The 13,045-nt window shown below is 33.8% G+C and overlaps 2 protein-coding genes across 2 annotated transcripts; both read left to right on the top strand.

Moving 5' to 3' along the window:
- LOC111405464 (probable serine/threonine-protein kinase PBL7) lies at positions 1-6,169 on the top strand. The gene is made up of 5 exons (XM_023034360.1): positions 1-275; positions 1,305-1,498; positions 2,586-2,775; positions 2,989-3,380; positions 5,395-6,169. Exons 1-5 carry the CDS (start codon positions 188-190, stop codon positions 5,650-5,652), a joined length of 1,122 nt encoding a protein of 373 aa, XP_022890128.1. The 5' UTR covers positions 1-187; the 3' UTR covers positions 5,653-6,169.
- Positions 6,170-8,055: 1,886 nt separating this feature from the next.
- LOC111405463 (aquaporin PIP2-1-like) lies at positions 8,056-9,854 on the top strand. The gene is made up of 4 exons (XM_023034359.1): positions 8,056-8,438; positions 8,521-8,816; positions 9,131-9,271; positions 9,641-9,854. The coding sequence occupies exons 1-4, from the start codon at positions 8,126-8,128 to the stop codon at positions 9,758-9,760; spliced, it is 870 nt and encodes a 289-aa protein (XP_022890127.1). The 5' UTR covers positions 8,056-8,125; the 3' UTR covers positions 9,761-9,854.
- The last annotated feature ends 3,191 nt before the right edge of the window (positions 9,855-13,045 follow it).

The raw sequence follows: 13,045 nt of genomic DNA, 5'->3' as shown, positions 1-13,045 counted from the left end.
CACTTGTTTAATTAACTCTTGTATATACGAAAAAATACACGGCCGTCTGAATTTACCTTCACTTTCCTGTCTGGAAATCGCGTTTCCTTCTATTTCACTCCCTTCTATCTTTCTTGTACAGTTTCACTGCTCTGTGAAACACTCGAACACACACACAATAGAGAGAGAGTAAAAGATAACAATCAACATGGGTTGTTTGTTGTGCTCTGGAAAATCAAAGAAGAAAGCAAAGAAACAACAGAACAAGAAGTCCATTGATGAGATCCCATCGAGAGGTACTTGTAAAAACAGAAAATTCTATTCAATTTTAAAGACATTCTAAGCATGCAAAGTTTTAATTTTGTCCTGGTCACAACCACTCTAATTCATTTTCTTCTTCTCTTAATTTTTTTCTGCAATTTTCATGTTATGAAATTGAGGAAAAATGTTCCATCTGCACTCATTATTGGATTTTTTTGTGATAAAACTTAATTGGGTTTGATATTTTGTTGGGAGTCCTCCTTAAGGAAATTTTAGACTATACCGGTGCAGCCTTTATGTGGTTTCTAATACTTCTATAAAGATTAAAACTTTGTGGGCTTGAATATTTTTCGTTCACTTGGGAAATGCACAATAGAAGGACTAGCATTTTTAGTTTTGTAATGTATGGTTAGGTTGGTTAAAATTAGTGATTGTGAATTGACGTTTATATATTAACTGTGTATTTCCAACTTTAGGCTGCATTTTACAGTAAGAATATCATGTGATTGAATTCAAATTGAGCTGATATTAGCTTAGATTTTTGGCAACTCCGTTCAAGTTTGAAATTTAGATGCTAAACTTTCTGTGCTTCCTAGTTTTCCAATGGTTTAACTGTGGAAAGTTCCTAAGGTGTATAAGTCATTCTCTTTTAATGGACAAATGTTTGTTTTAGATGACTGAATGATTTTAAAATGATCATAAAACTTCAATTGTCCAGTTATGGAGTCAAATCATGTTTAGCCTTTGTTATGAACTGTTATCTTGTCTAATTAGCTTGGTCAGCTGTCTTGATTGTCTGGTTCAATGATGGCCTTGTGAGGTGCATTAAAATGTCACACATTCTCTGAGATGATTTTTATTCACTGATGTTTTAATAGGAATTCAACCACTCTCTCTCTCTCTCTATTTTATTTTTTATCTTCTTCCAGAGCCTGAATGCCTGCTCTCAGCGTTTGCTAGAAAACTACCTTGGGCTACTGCTTACTTTTACTTTCTTATGCCATTATTCATCTTTGTCATCCCAGATAATTCTGTACAGAACTCATTCTATTTTCTTGTTGCAGAAAAATTAAAGTTGAACCAGTCACTCGATGTAAAATCAGAAGCTTTTAAGGATGGAGGCTGTGGTCATATTGCTGCACACACATTTACATTTCGTGAATTAGCTACTGCAACCAAGAACTTTAGGGCAGATTGTCTCTTAGGTGAAGGAGGATTTGGTAGAGTTTACAAAGGACGTCTAGAGAGTACCCATCAGGTTTATTTCCCAACCACTGAGACATTTGGACGTGATTTCGAGTTCCTTACAGCTTCATTGAGAAAACTTATCTTGAAATAATTGATTTTCATATGTTGTGTCTCTTTTCCCCACTACCCACGCTCGTGTTAATGTTCTTTTCTTTTACCCCTCCATAGGTGAAGAGATCTTGATAATAGGAGTATCAGTGGGTATACTGTATGAACATTTGATTGTTTTGCTACTCAATTGTATATTGTATAAAAGATCCCGCAGAACAGGAAAAAACTATACAGTTATATGTTCATTATCTGCAAAAGGAGAGTATTTAGTGAATCAGTCTTTTGAACTATAAACATTCTCTTATGCCCATCAAAAGTAAGGGTATATCTTTCTCTTCACTAAATGCTGAGTTGGAGGTTGCGAATTTTTTTATCCTTTTGTCTGCACTTTATATACACTCTTCTGAAAATATCTAATTTGGTTTGAAAATATGATATGAATTTTCTATTTGATAGAAAAGTGAATAGTAGAAGCAGTTACATGTAGAGGCCAATTAGCCTCCGTTTAGGAATTCTAGAATTCCTAGATGGTTTAATTTATAAATAGATAGAAATGATGGTTGATATGTGGATGGTACTGGTATATTGGAATTTGTTGTTAAAAATAAAGTTGGACCATTTGTAAATTATTTATTAATATTGACGAACGGAGGCTCAGAATTTCTCATAGTTATGTTATTTCCTATTGGAATTTACTTTTATTGTTTCAATAAGAGCCTCTATGTATGTAGCCTAGTGACGAAACTGGAATTTTCAAGAATTGTACTGTCTCATCTAGAAGTTTAAGCTAACAGATGGAGACAAATTTAGTTGATCTTCAACACACTCTGCACGTGCTGGACGGATGGATACTTTCATCAAAAACCTAATATGTGCACAATTTTCATCACAGATAACAACGAGACGTGAACTCAGGACATTTGACTACCATGATACCATGTTAGCTTAGTTGTTTGAGAGGAGGCAAATTTATTATTCAAATTGTCTTCAAAATCAGTCACGCATCTTAGCGGTAAAATGGGTACCCTGTTTGCTGTTTTATGTAGGTTGTAGCTATCAAGCAACTTGATAGAAATGGTTTGCAAGGGAATAGAGAATTTCTTGTTGAGGTTTTGATGCTAAGCCTACTTCATCATCCTAACTTGGTCAACTTGATTGGCTACTGTGCCGATGGAGATCAGAGACTTTTGGTGTACGAATATATGTCATTAGGATCATTGGAAGATCATCTACATGGTATGGATTGTACAACACTTTATTTTCATACTAAAATGTATTGTACCTTTGCTGGAATGTGTCAAAAGCACCTTACTGCACAATCAACTTACATGTTTACATTGAATGCTAGCTATAACTAAAATAAAAGACGGCGATCATTTAAATTTCACATGCTTTAAGCTTAATCGTTCGGTTTAAATTTTTCTAACGTTTCATGTTTGAGCATGTCAGATCTTCCACCCGATAAGAATCGTCTTGACTGGAATACAAGAATGAAAATAGCATCTGGTGCTGCAAAGGGCTTGGAGTATTTACATGATAAAGCAAATCCGCCTGTTATATATCGAGATCTTAAATGCTCAAACATTTTACTTGACGAAGCATATCGCCCCAAACTATCTGATTTTGGGTTAGCGAAATTGGGTCCTGTTGGGGACAATACTCATGTATCCACGAGAGTAATGGGAACATATGGATATTGTGCACCAGAATATGCAATGACAGGACAGCTTACATTGAAATCAGATGTATATAGTTTTGGAGTCGTTCTTCTGGAGATCATAACTGGAAGGAAGGCAATTGATGATTCAAGGGCTGCCGAGGAGCATAATCTGGTTGCATGGGTAAGAGACTCTTATATATATATATCTGCTACTTAAGATCCTTGTGTTTAATATCTGTTTTATGGGTTTATATGATCTTCTATAACTTGTATAGCTGCATAAAACTATGATGTAGCAGTAACTTGCTTTATTTATTAGCTGAGCAAGCCGTTGCATCAACCTGTGTTCTGTTGTGATAAGTGTTCCATACATGTGTTATCACTCTAATATATCTAAACATGTAAAGGGTTATGGGGTGTCGTTTCATGTGTCCAAGTGAGTGTGAGGAGAAACTTCTATATTTATTGATTATAGTGAAAAACTACAGGCAAGTAGAGTAAGGAATCACATCAAGGGTGTGCTACTATAAATTTGTGTGTGCTTTGTTCCTTTTGTGATTACTATTTCCCTTGAAATTAGGGATTAAGGCTTAGTTCGGAACATGAAAGAGAAGGACTGCATTGTTTTAATAGGCGACAGTAAGCAACTTCTACAGGTTTTGTGGTTATGCGAGTGTTTCAGCACTTGATACTGACCTTTGCTATCCAGATTTCCACATTGAGCGCCTGCTTACGAACTGCATTATTGTGTATAAGAATACATGTCTCTTGTACACGTTCTAATACTTTGGCGCACTAATGCACTCACATTTTTGCTAGAGAGTATTCCACCCAATTCTTCAATTTTGCTACCCTATCTCAGTTCTGATGATCTCATTTCTTGACCCTGTAATGAGATGGTAAGTTCAACTAAATGAATATCCATATCAAAAGATGCTAAGAGCCTGTTTGACAACCATTATTGTAGGAAAAAATAGTTTTGAATAGTGTTTTTGGAGAATGTGTAGTTAAAAGTAGAGAAAAAGTTTTGGTATATGCGTAAAATATTTTATTGTGTGAATGTATGGTTAAAAATGATCATGTAGGAAATCATAAAATAAATTAAAGTGTGTCAAACAGGCACTGATTTTCTCCCATGGAAATTCTGGAATTTGAACTATGACAGCTAATAGCCCACTTAAATGTGGTTAGTGTAAAGGAAATAGTCAATTTGGTGAATTTACAGGAATGTTTATATTACATTTCCATCAGCTGATTTATCTCAAGTAGTGCAGCTCCACTAGCAAAGGCATCTAACCTAAGGAGGTAATATCCACCTACTGGTGCGATATGTTTTCCCGGTTTTTATTTCTTTTTGGGCTCATGCGGGATGATCAGCAAGGGACAGTAGACTCACGTTATGAACCCAGCCAGTATGGTGTAGGCTGGCCCACTTTCAACATCTATATCCATGGAATAGTTAAATTTGCTCTTTCGAGACTTACAGAATGTATAAGTTTTAAGTTCATATAACTTTGTATTAAAGGGATTAAAAGTATGTATACTACTCGGAATGGTTTTGTTGGGATATGGGGATCAGAGATTACTATTAAGACGCTGTATATAGATTTATAAATGCACGTGTAGGTTAGGGCATGAAGAATTCCTAAAAGTATATATTCAAAATAAGTTTAATTATTCCTATGGTTTAAAAGGTTTTTGCATGAGCATTTGAAATGCCGCTCTTTGTATGATGCCAATTCCATATTTTTCAGCATATTGGTTGTAACAAAACAAACAAAAATTAAATTACTATGTTGTGTAATATTCAGGGTTAATAATATGGATGATTTAGCCTACGTTTGGTTCATGTTTATAAACACTCAAGCCAATTTTTATCCATACATATTGAAGAACCGACAAGTACTATTTATTTATCCATCAATGTATAGAAACATCTCACAATCATGTTCTCAGATTGTTACAGTATTATATGCTGAACTGTTTATCAGGACATAAGACAGTGGTACGAGGAGGGAACCTTGCAATCTTTTTTACTATAGGGAAAAATTTGTATATGCAAGTTGATTAAATTTCATATTTAGAGTTAACCACTATAAAACTGCTTGTTTTTCTGTATGCGATTTTGTTTTTCATTTCATTCATAATTGCTGACGGGATTGGGATTTTGGACTTAATCCTGACAAATGTTGCAGGCTCGGCCCTTGTTCAAGGATCGGAGGAAGTTCTCTCAAATGGCTGATCCAATGCTTCAAGGTCAGTACCCAGCTCGGGGCTTGTATCAGGCTCTTGCTGTTGCTGCAATGTGTGTTCAGGAGCAGCCGAACATGCGGCCCCTCATAGCTGACGTAGTTACAGCACTAACTTATCTTGCATCCCAGAAGTCTAACCCTGATACAATGCCAGTGCAAAGGCCGAGCTCGGCCTCTTCGACTCCAAGATTGCGAAGGTGAAAACTGATTGAGCATTGGACAAGATTACACCAGACAAGTAATCTAAGACTTTTTGATCCTCAGATCCACGATTTTCACGCAGTGTTACTAGGATGGATGCGCCATGGACGAGGATTGTCATGCCGCATGCACGTACATTTTCCTTCTCTTTCAGCCTAGGTTCAATATATTGCTGTCATGTTTTATGAAAAATGAAAAAACAAGGTTGAATCGCCGAATCACGCCCTGTATATTATTTGAATTCTCTTATTTTGTTTATTTTTTTTCACTCTTTTGTCATTCCTTTCGGTTTTTTGGTCTTTGTTCTTCCCCGATTCCATTCTCTTTTCCTAATTTCGGACACGCCCGGTTGTTCCATTTCCGTTTCTGTTTCTGGGTTGGACGATGGATCATGGATGGTCTTGTATCTAAATTTTAGCATAAGGGGTATGAAATGCCCTTACTGGACACATTTGTTAGATCCAAGAAAAGAGCTGGCGATATTTCCTAGCTAGTTTGTAAAAATTATTCTGTTAAATTTGTAAGTCTATATAATTTTTTGTTTTAATTAGCCCCCCATGAGGCAGGCCGTCGTGACGCTACTGGCGAAAATGTTTTGAATTGGTCCATTCTAAAATTTTTGTTATTTTATGAATATTTTTAAAAAAACTTACTGCACCTATCTATAATAAAATATTAAAAGTCACACTTCGAAAACAAAATATAAAAATTTAAGTGAATGACACTTTTTTCTGGTTGATGATGCATTTGGGACCCATTGTTCCTTAAGAGAACCCTGCTTGGTGTGTACAGAATATATACAGATGGTGAAGTGGCGTCATTTTATTGGCCACTGCAAAAAAAAAAAAAAAGACCACTTATATGCTGCGACTGAAAAAATTCTGTCCAGAAATCATCTGTACACTGGGTTTTCCCCTCCTTAAGATAATCTCTATAATTAAAGTCAGACCGCCAGCCTTTAACAAAATAATCTTTAAAATAATAATAATAATAATAATAATAATAAAATAAAATCTTGAGAACCGTCCAAAGCCACCTTGTCCTTATTAATGGCTCATAACTGTAAAAATAAATGTAAAAATGAAAATTAACAAAGTTATTTATATTTAGAAAATCCTACTTGTACATAATTATTACACATAAATGTGTCCATAATATGATGTGGCAATCATCCGACTGTTGATGTGCAAGTGCGAAATTTGAATTAAAGGTTGGATCCAGTATAACATGTAATTATGGACACCATTATGTAGACAATTATGTATATGTAGCACTTCCCTTTATATTTTATAATTATTTAAAAATATATGTAATAAGAATCTGATGAAACTAAACCTGAACATTTTAATTTTAATCTAGGTCGATTTTTTTTATCAATGTCTATCGAACCGACTAAATTTTTATGTATCCATTTTATTCAACTGAGGTTTTAATTCATAGCCAAAAAACTCAAATTGCAAAATTCAACCATGTTTGAATTGGCGACTACCAACCATGCTACCAATCCAATTAATTCTATAAACAACTTGTATTTTTAATAACATTTATATATAACTGCTAGTTTTTGACTTTTCGTAGATGTTAAATTTCATAATCCTATTAAATTTGTACCATTTGTTTGTCTACATCAAATTTCACAAATTAGGTACATCGATCTACCAAAAATTTCGGTCGCGCCAATGTAAGACATCTATTGGTACTATTTAATCAAACACAATAGAAGATATCTATCAACAATTTCACCGACTTTAAAAATGTATTCGAACTTCCGTCGAAAAATTTCTATCAACTTAAGTGTTCATTGATGGAATTTTGACATCAATGACAGATTTTTTCATAATTAATGATCCACCATTTTGTAATGATATCATTTATCATGTATTTTAGACCACGATGGCAATTTAAATTTCATTTTCAACAAATAAATCAATTTTAAGGGGTGTTTAATAGACATTTTTATATAAAAATGTATTTTAGAATTGTAAATTAATGTGAAATATATGGTTAAGAAATAAGGAAAAGTTTTTTATTTACATGTAATATTATTTTAATAAAAAATATGTGGTTGAAAAGAAGAGAAAGAAAAATGCATTTTAAAATAAATGGCTACCAAACGGAGGGTTAATATAATAATTAAAGTGCAAAAGTATTTTTCTTTTTTTCGTTGATAGTAAACAATATTTTTTTCTCCCCAACGTTCGCTTGCGTAGACATTTGAATGTATTGGACGAATAGTAGCCGTTAATGAAATGAAGAAAGTGGTGGAAGGCGGTGGGGATGTGTCCGTTGGGTCGGTGAAAGCAAAGTAGTGATGCAATGGACGGCTAATTCGCCCCCCCACCCCACCACCCCACCCAACCACCACTCTATATATATATATATATATATCCATCTGCACTCGGACACAGTTACAGGCTAGCATCTCATATAAAAGAAACAAATATATACATATTTCTTTTTGTAATTCTAAAGTATGGTAAAAGATGGTGGAGTGGCTGAGCATGGATCATTCACAGTCAAAGACTACCACGATCCACCACCGGCGCCGTTGATTGATGCGGCGGAGCTTACAAAGTGGTCATTTTACAGAGCTATTATAGCTGAGTTTATAGCCACCTTGCTTTTCCTTTACATTACGGTTTTGACTGTGATAGGGTACAAGAGCCAGACTGATACCAACGCCGGCCACGGCGGTGATCAGTGCGGTGGCGTTGGAGTTCTTGGTATTGCATGGGCCTTTGGTGGCATGATCTTCGTTCTTGTCTACTGCACTGCTGGAATTTCCGGTGAGCTTTGTTTTATATAAAATTATGGATCAGAAAACAAGTTTATATATATATTGATTAAATGGTTTATCATCATGTGCAGGGGGGCACATTAATCCAGCAGTGACATTCGGGCTTTTCTTGGCCCGGAAGGTGTCGATGATCAGAGCCATTATGTATATGGTGGCTCAGTGTTTGGGGGCCATTTGTGGCGTCGGACTGGTGAAGGCATTCCAGAAAGCATATTACAAGAAGTACGGCGGCGGCGCCAATGAACTCGCAGACGGCTACAGCACCGGCGTGGGATTGTCGGCTGAGATCATCGGAACATTCGTTCTTGTTTACACAGTTTTCTCAGCCACCGATCCCAAGAGAAGTGCCAGGGATTCCCATGTTCCTGTGAGTTGCACATATACAATTCCCCATCTTTTTTTCTTCTGAGAAGTGCATGTTTGGTTAAGTTATAAGGCTTACTTATAAGGAATAAGTATTTAGAAAAATTGGATCCATGAAATAACTTAAATATTTCGAAAACAAAGAAAGCACCTACTAGTGATAAGTACAAGTTAAAATTACTTTAAACTTGACTTTGTTCGACTTCAAAATTGATCCTAAACTCTTTACTTGAGTTTGAGCCCGGCTAGAATTCAGTGGTTTTATCTTTATGAAACGATTCGATATTGACACTACTTGAATCTGGACTTGAATCTCAGGTTTTGGCACCTCTCCCAATTGGATTTGCAGTTTTCATGGTTCACTTGGCAACCATCCCAATCACTGGTACTGGCATCAACCCTGCTAGAAGTTTTGGAGCTGCAGTAATCTACAACCAGGAAAAGGCTTGGGATGACCAGGTTAGCATTTTTGGAAAGTAATTATGAATTAGAGTTGACTATATGAATCGTGTTTTGCACCATTTAATTCACTTTGCTGCTAATTATACTCGAAGAGCCCTCATGCAATGATTAGTAGGATTTGTGTCATAAGATGTGATTAAATTTCAAGTTCAATGTCAATATTCTACCTCAACCCTTCGGGTTTTTATCTAAACATGTGACAAGATCCCTTTTTTTTTTCTTTTTTCTTTTTTCTTTTTTTTTTTCTTTTTTTAAGTCTAAACATGAGACGAGCTACGAAAAAACATGAGTTACATCCCTGCATTTACATTGAAAAAACACCTACAATCACAAGTAATAATTTATGTATACTTTTGTCTCCTTCAGTGGATCTTCTGGGTAGGACCCTTCATTGGTGCAGCCATTGCAGCCTTCTACCACCAGTTTATTTTGAGAGCGGGAGCAGCTAAAGCTCTTGGTTCATTCAGAAGCAGCTACCATGTTTGATTATAATTGTAAAAATCTCTTTGGTTTTAATTGCTTTTTGGCAAATCATTGAATGAATAATGTTGAATTGCAATTAGATTTCATGTTTAAGATTTCTCGAGCCCTCAACGTCAAAATTATTCTAAAAATCATATGTGGATGGAAGAATAGAGACAACCACAAAAGAGGAAACCTTTTTCTTTTGAATTATTCTTGAGGTACATAACCAAGTATATAAGGGTGTCCAGTGTCCGATGCTCCCTTATGTACACCAAGAATAACTCTTTTCTCTTTCCCTTGTGGTCTGGGTCATCTTGTAGATTGGCTCATGAATTTGTTCACCCTTCAAAATCAAGTGTAGGAAACCTCTTGGATTAAATATTCAATTAATTTTATAACATACTCAGCACGCTAAATAGACATGGACAATTAACAAATATTGGCAATTGTCTCTTTTATAATCTTATTATCAAATTCATTGCAGTCTAAAATATCAAATCGACTCCTAAACGACAACATAAGCTTTCTACACCTTTGACTTTGAGGACTGTTGAATGCGATGGAGTATCACACCATGGGATGTCATCAATAGTGCGCATTTGGATTGCCTTAACATATAATTTAAGTCGATCAAATCTTCATATAACTGTAAATGGTAAGATTCATAAGTCATAACTAAAAATTGTTACCTATTTATTATCTATACATTTTATAGGACCTATTGAATCTTCACAACGCCTTTTTATTTACTTACAAATAAATCCAAACATAACATTTTATAACCAAGTGTGGAACTCTCCTATAGTGGATATCATTTTCCTAACCCTAGAAAGAAAGGAGGATGAATTAGTGCAAATAATACGCCCATCTCATTGAAATTTGAGGGCTAGATGTAGGCACCCATCCCCATCTAGGTATAGACAATAACATTTTCCACTTGAGCATTGTTACGCCCCTACCTATGACAATTTAAAATTAAGAACCAACAATATTATTATTATTATTATTATTATTATTATTATTATTATTATTATTATTATTATTATTATTATTATTATTATTTCTTTTTGTTGTAGGGGGTGTGGGGGTGGATTTGTACTTTTTGTCTCCTATTTTTACTAAATGTAACAAGTTTACCATCAACCTTTTTAGCTTAAAACAAGTAAATTCATATTAGCACATAAAAGAAAAGGAATTAAAAATAAATAAATTCATTTTCACTAAGCAAACTTACCCGTCCACCCTAATCCACATCACCTTCATAAATGGCACTACGAGTAAATTTATTGACATTAAATTCATAAAAAGATATTAAATTGTTGTTGTATGTGTTAGGACTGTAAGCAAAAACAGCAAAATCGAAAAATCGGATAGAAATCGCATTTTAGAAACCGTCAGTTTGGTGCCACGTGGACCCGGTCAACGAAATGGTTTTGAACCAAATCAAACTGAACAAAATGGTTTGGTTTAGGTTTGAGAATTTCAATTGCGGTTTAAAACCAAACCGAACCGGCAAAAAATATATAAAAATAAAAAAAATGAAAAAATGGAATGTTCTGAAAATTCATCCAAATATGTAAAATTCAATAATTTTGTCATTTGTAAGTATTTTTGTCAACTTCTAATTTTCTAATACATATATATTATTATTACCTAATAATTTTAATTTATATATAATAACCTCAAAACGAACATAATCTATCAAAAATCACTTTCCTCTTCAAAATTCATATAAACTCCAGCTCACACCCAACATAGGCTTGAGCCACCAGCACTACACACTCTTCTTCTTTAGATTTTTTACATCTCTTCAAAGTTGAATTGTAGTTCATTATTCCAAATTAGAGACAAAGAGATCATAGGTCTTTGGAGATAATATTTGTTACGAATAAAGTTTCAAATCAATAATATTTTTGAGCAAACTGAAGTAAGAATCTGAAATTAAATGCGTTTCGTAACAACTTACAAACGTAAGCTTGTATAATTGTTATATTTAGATATTATAAACAACTGCTTTATTATTGTGGTTGGTTATTCTATTTGTCTAACCAATAACCTTTTTGTCAGATATGATGATCACGAGGTCTTGTTGAATATCATTATGTTTTTTGGACTTTATATCTCGTTTAGTAGACTTGTATTGTACCGTTATCATAACGTTATTAAACTATAAAAGGTGAACAAAATTGAAAAAAAAAATTCATGTTTTAGTTTATTGTTATTTCACTTTAATTTAGTAGATATATTTAGCCCATGTTTAAGACATATGTTCCATGTTATCATAATAAGAAAATTGATCGTTGGAGAGGAGGCTGGGTTCCATGCATGAAACAACAGGTCAACAATGCAATTGGACTTGTGGGATAATGGTCCAAATTTTCAGTTTTTTGTCCCAAAAATTTTAATGTCGTAAAAATAGACAGACAAAAAAATATACGAAGAAACCGGCGATTTAAAACCTTAACAAACTGTTAGGTTTAGGTTTGAGTTTTTTTCAAATTGTTCAAAATGATTTTGTTTAGGTTTGAGTTTTTCTTAAACCGGTTTAAACAGTTTGGTTTGAAAATTTGTCAAAAATCGGTAAAATCAAACCGCTTACACTCCTAGTATATGTGATAGCAAAATTTAAAATTATGAAAACCCTTAAATTGTTCTTCTCTCTTTTTTCACACGATTCATTGCCGACACTTTGAGTCATAATAGATAAAAAAATTTCCCTACTGGAAATTAAAATTAGATTTTCAGTAGATTTTGATAAAAATTGAATAAATATGTGATTGAAAAGTTGGGATCCTGTAAATAATATGTGAAATTTGTCTTTTCTTCCAAGCTTTTATTAAGGATACACTCGACAACACTTTCATTTTTAATTTTTGTAGAGAAGTTTTCTGAGATTATTTTAATTTTTGTTTAAAAAGTAATTTCTAATACAGTTTCTTAATAAGAAAGTGATTTTAGAGGATCCACATTGGATTAACTTCTTTTAAAATTTTTTTTAATTAGAAGCACTTTCATTAAATTAGTGAAATAAATTCAAAAACAACTTTTGGATCTCAAAAGTATTGCCAAACAGGCTCTCAAAAGCAACTTTTTTTAAGAAAACACATTTATAAAATTATCCGAACTGGTCAAAAAGTAACTTTTGAATCTTAAAAGCTCATTTTGACTTCTTAAAACCATGCCAAATTGGCCATAAGCACTTTTGTGGGTGTGATAATTTAAAATTTTATTTTTCTAAAGAATGGTAGTTAAAAAGTAGAAAATGTAAAAAATAATATTTTTGAAAAAATGTGATTAAAAATGAGC

The sequence above is a fragment of the Olea europaea genome, chromosome 12, assembly GCF_002742605.1.
Source record: "Olea europaea var. sylvestris chromosome 12, O_europaea_v1, whole genome shotgun sequence".
In the NCBI taxonomy this organism is placed as follows: domain Eukaryota; kingdom Viridiplantae; phylum Streptophyta; class Magnoliopsida; order Lamiales; family Oleaceae; genus Olea; species Olea europaea.
The sequence above is the reverse complement of the archived record's forward strand: the minus strand, read 5'-3'. Positions and strand labels throughout refer to the sequence as shown.